Consider the following 1,122-nt stretch of genomic DNA (forward strand, 5'->3'; position numbering starts at 1 on the left):
ATGCCGTAATCATGATGAGAAAAATTAAAGATGTCAATTTCTAGTAGATGTTGCTGTTCCGGTTGCACAGAATTCGATTATGGCTGGCTACATCGAGTCTTGATGCCGTAATCATGATGAGAAAAATTAAAGATGTCAATTTCCAGTAGATGTTGCTGTTTCGGTTGCACAGAATTCGATTATGGCTGGCTACATCGAGTCTTGATGCCGTAATCATGATGCGAAAAAATAAAGATGTCAATTTTGGGTAAGATACCTCGCCGGAGACCTTGGTGGAGAGCTGGCGGGAGCGCATGAGCCTGCTTGGCGCGAGCAGGCGTCCCTCCTCCGCGACCGCCGCCTGCGTTCGCTGGAGCAGAGAGCCGCCGAGCCTCCTCGCCGCGCACCGAACCGCGGCCATCGTCGCCGGCCTGCCAACAGTATATCGGTTAGGGATTAGGATGACGAGTCCGTCACGAATCACCACCAACGGCCGGCACCGGCTCCCCCACCCCCTGCCCCCATAGAGACACAGCACACACACCATCGATCGGATTGCACTTCTGTGGAGATTTCGGTCGATTTCGGTGAGCGTACCTTGGGGATCTTGGCGTTCCTCGCGCGGCTAGGGTTCGTCGTTCGCCTCCGCCGAGAAGAAAGACAGACGGGGAAAGTTGGTGTGGGTGTGGTTTCTTGCGCTGTCGGGAGGGTGCGGTGCGGTGCGCCAACTTATTATAATCTTGCGACCCGGCCCAGCCCAATGCAGTTCTTGTTCTTGTAGAGTTCTTGTTCCTAGAGGTTTCGGCCCAACTGGATTGCACTCCGTGGAGATTTCGGTAGTTTTTTTTTCCTTTTTTAAAAAAACATGGAGGTTTCAACAGGTTATTACAACTTTGTTATTTTCTTCTTCTATTTTTGGCAGCACTAAATTTGGGGATCCACTAGAAGAAAAACTATATTTGGGAAAGAAAATGCTATATCTTTTTTTTGTGTATTTTTCTCTGCTAGTTTATCGGTTATCCTTTCTTATTAAATTCTGGTTGGTTTTTTTTAATACTTTATTTTTCTCTCTTTTTTAATGGATGTTGACACCATTCTTCAAATACATGTAAACCTTTTTTTTATAATTGCACGATCATTTTT

At 46.8% G+C, this 1,122-nt stretch overlaps 1 protein-coding gene across 2 annotated transcripts in view; it reads right to left on the bottom strand.

Moving 5' to 3' along the window:
- The window catches only part of LOC123172137 (uncharacterized), a 3,531-nt gene extending 2,777 nt beyond the window's left edge, over positions 1–754 (bottom strand). The window contains exons 1-2 of one of the 2 annotated variants that reach the window (XM_044589158.1): positions 577–754; positions 257–410 (exon numbers count right to left, since the gene is read on the bottom strand). In XM_044589158.1, the coding sequence (XP_044445093.1) occupies positions 257–400 (144 nt within the window). In that variant the 5' untranslated portion in view covers positions 401–410; positions 577–754. Of the gene's footprint in view, positions 1–256; positions 411–576 lie in introns of those variants that run through there. The other variant, XM_044589159.1, reaches the window with a different exon arrangement.
- Between the last annotated feature and the right edge of the window lie 368 nt (positions 755–1,122).

The sequence above is a fragment of the Triticum aestivum genome, unplaced genomic scaffold (assembly GCF_018294505.1).
Source record: "Triticum aestivum cultivar Chinese Spring unplaced genomic scaffold, IWGSC CS RefSeq v2.1 scaffold92336, whole genome shotgun sequence".
NCBI classification, from domain to species: domain Eukaryota; kingdom Viridiplantae; phylum Streptophyta; class Magnoliopsida; order Poales; family Poaceae; genus Triticum; species Triticum aestivum.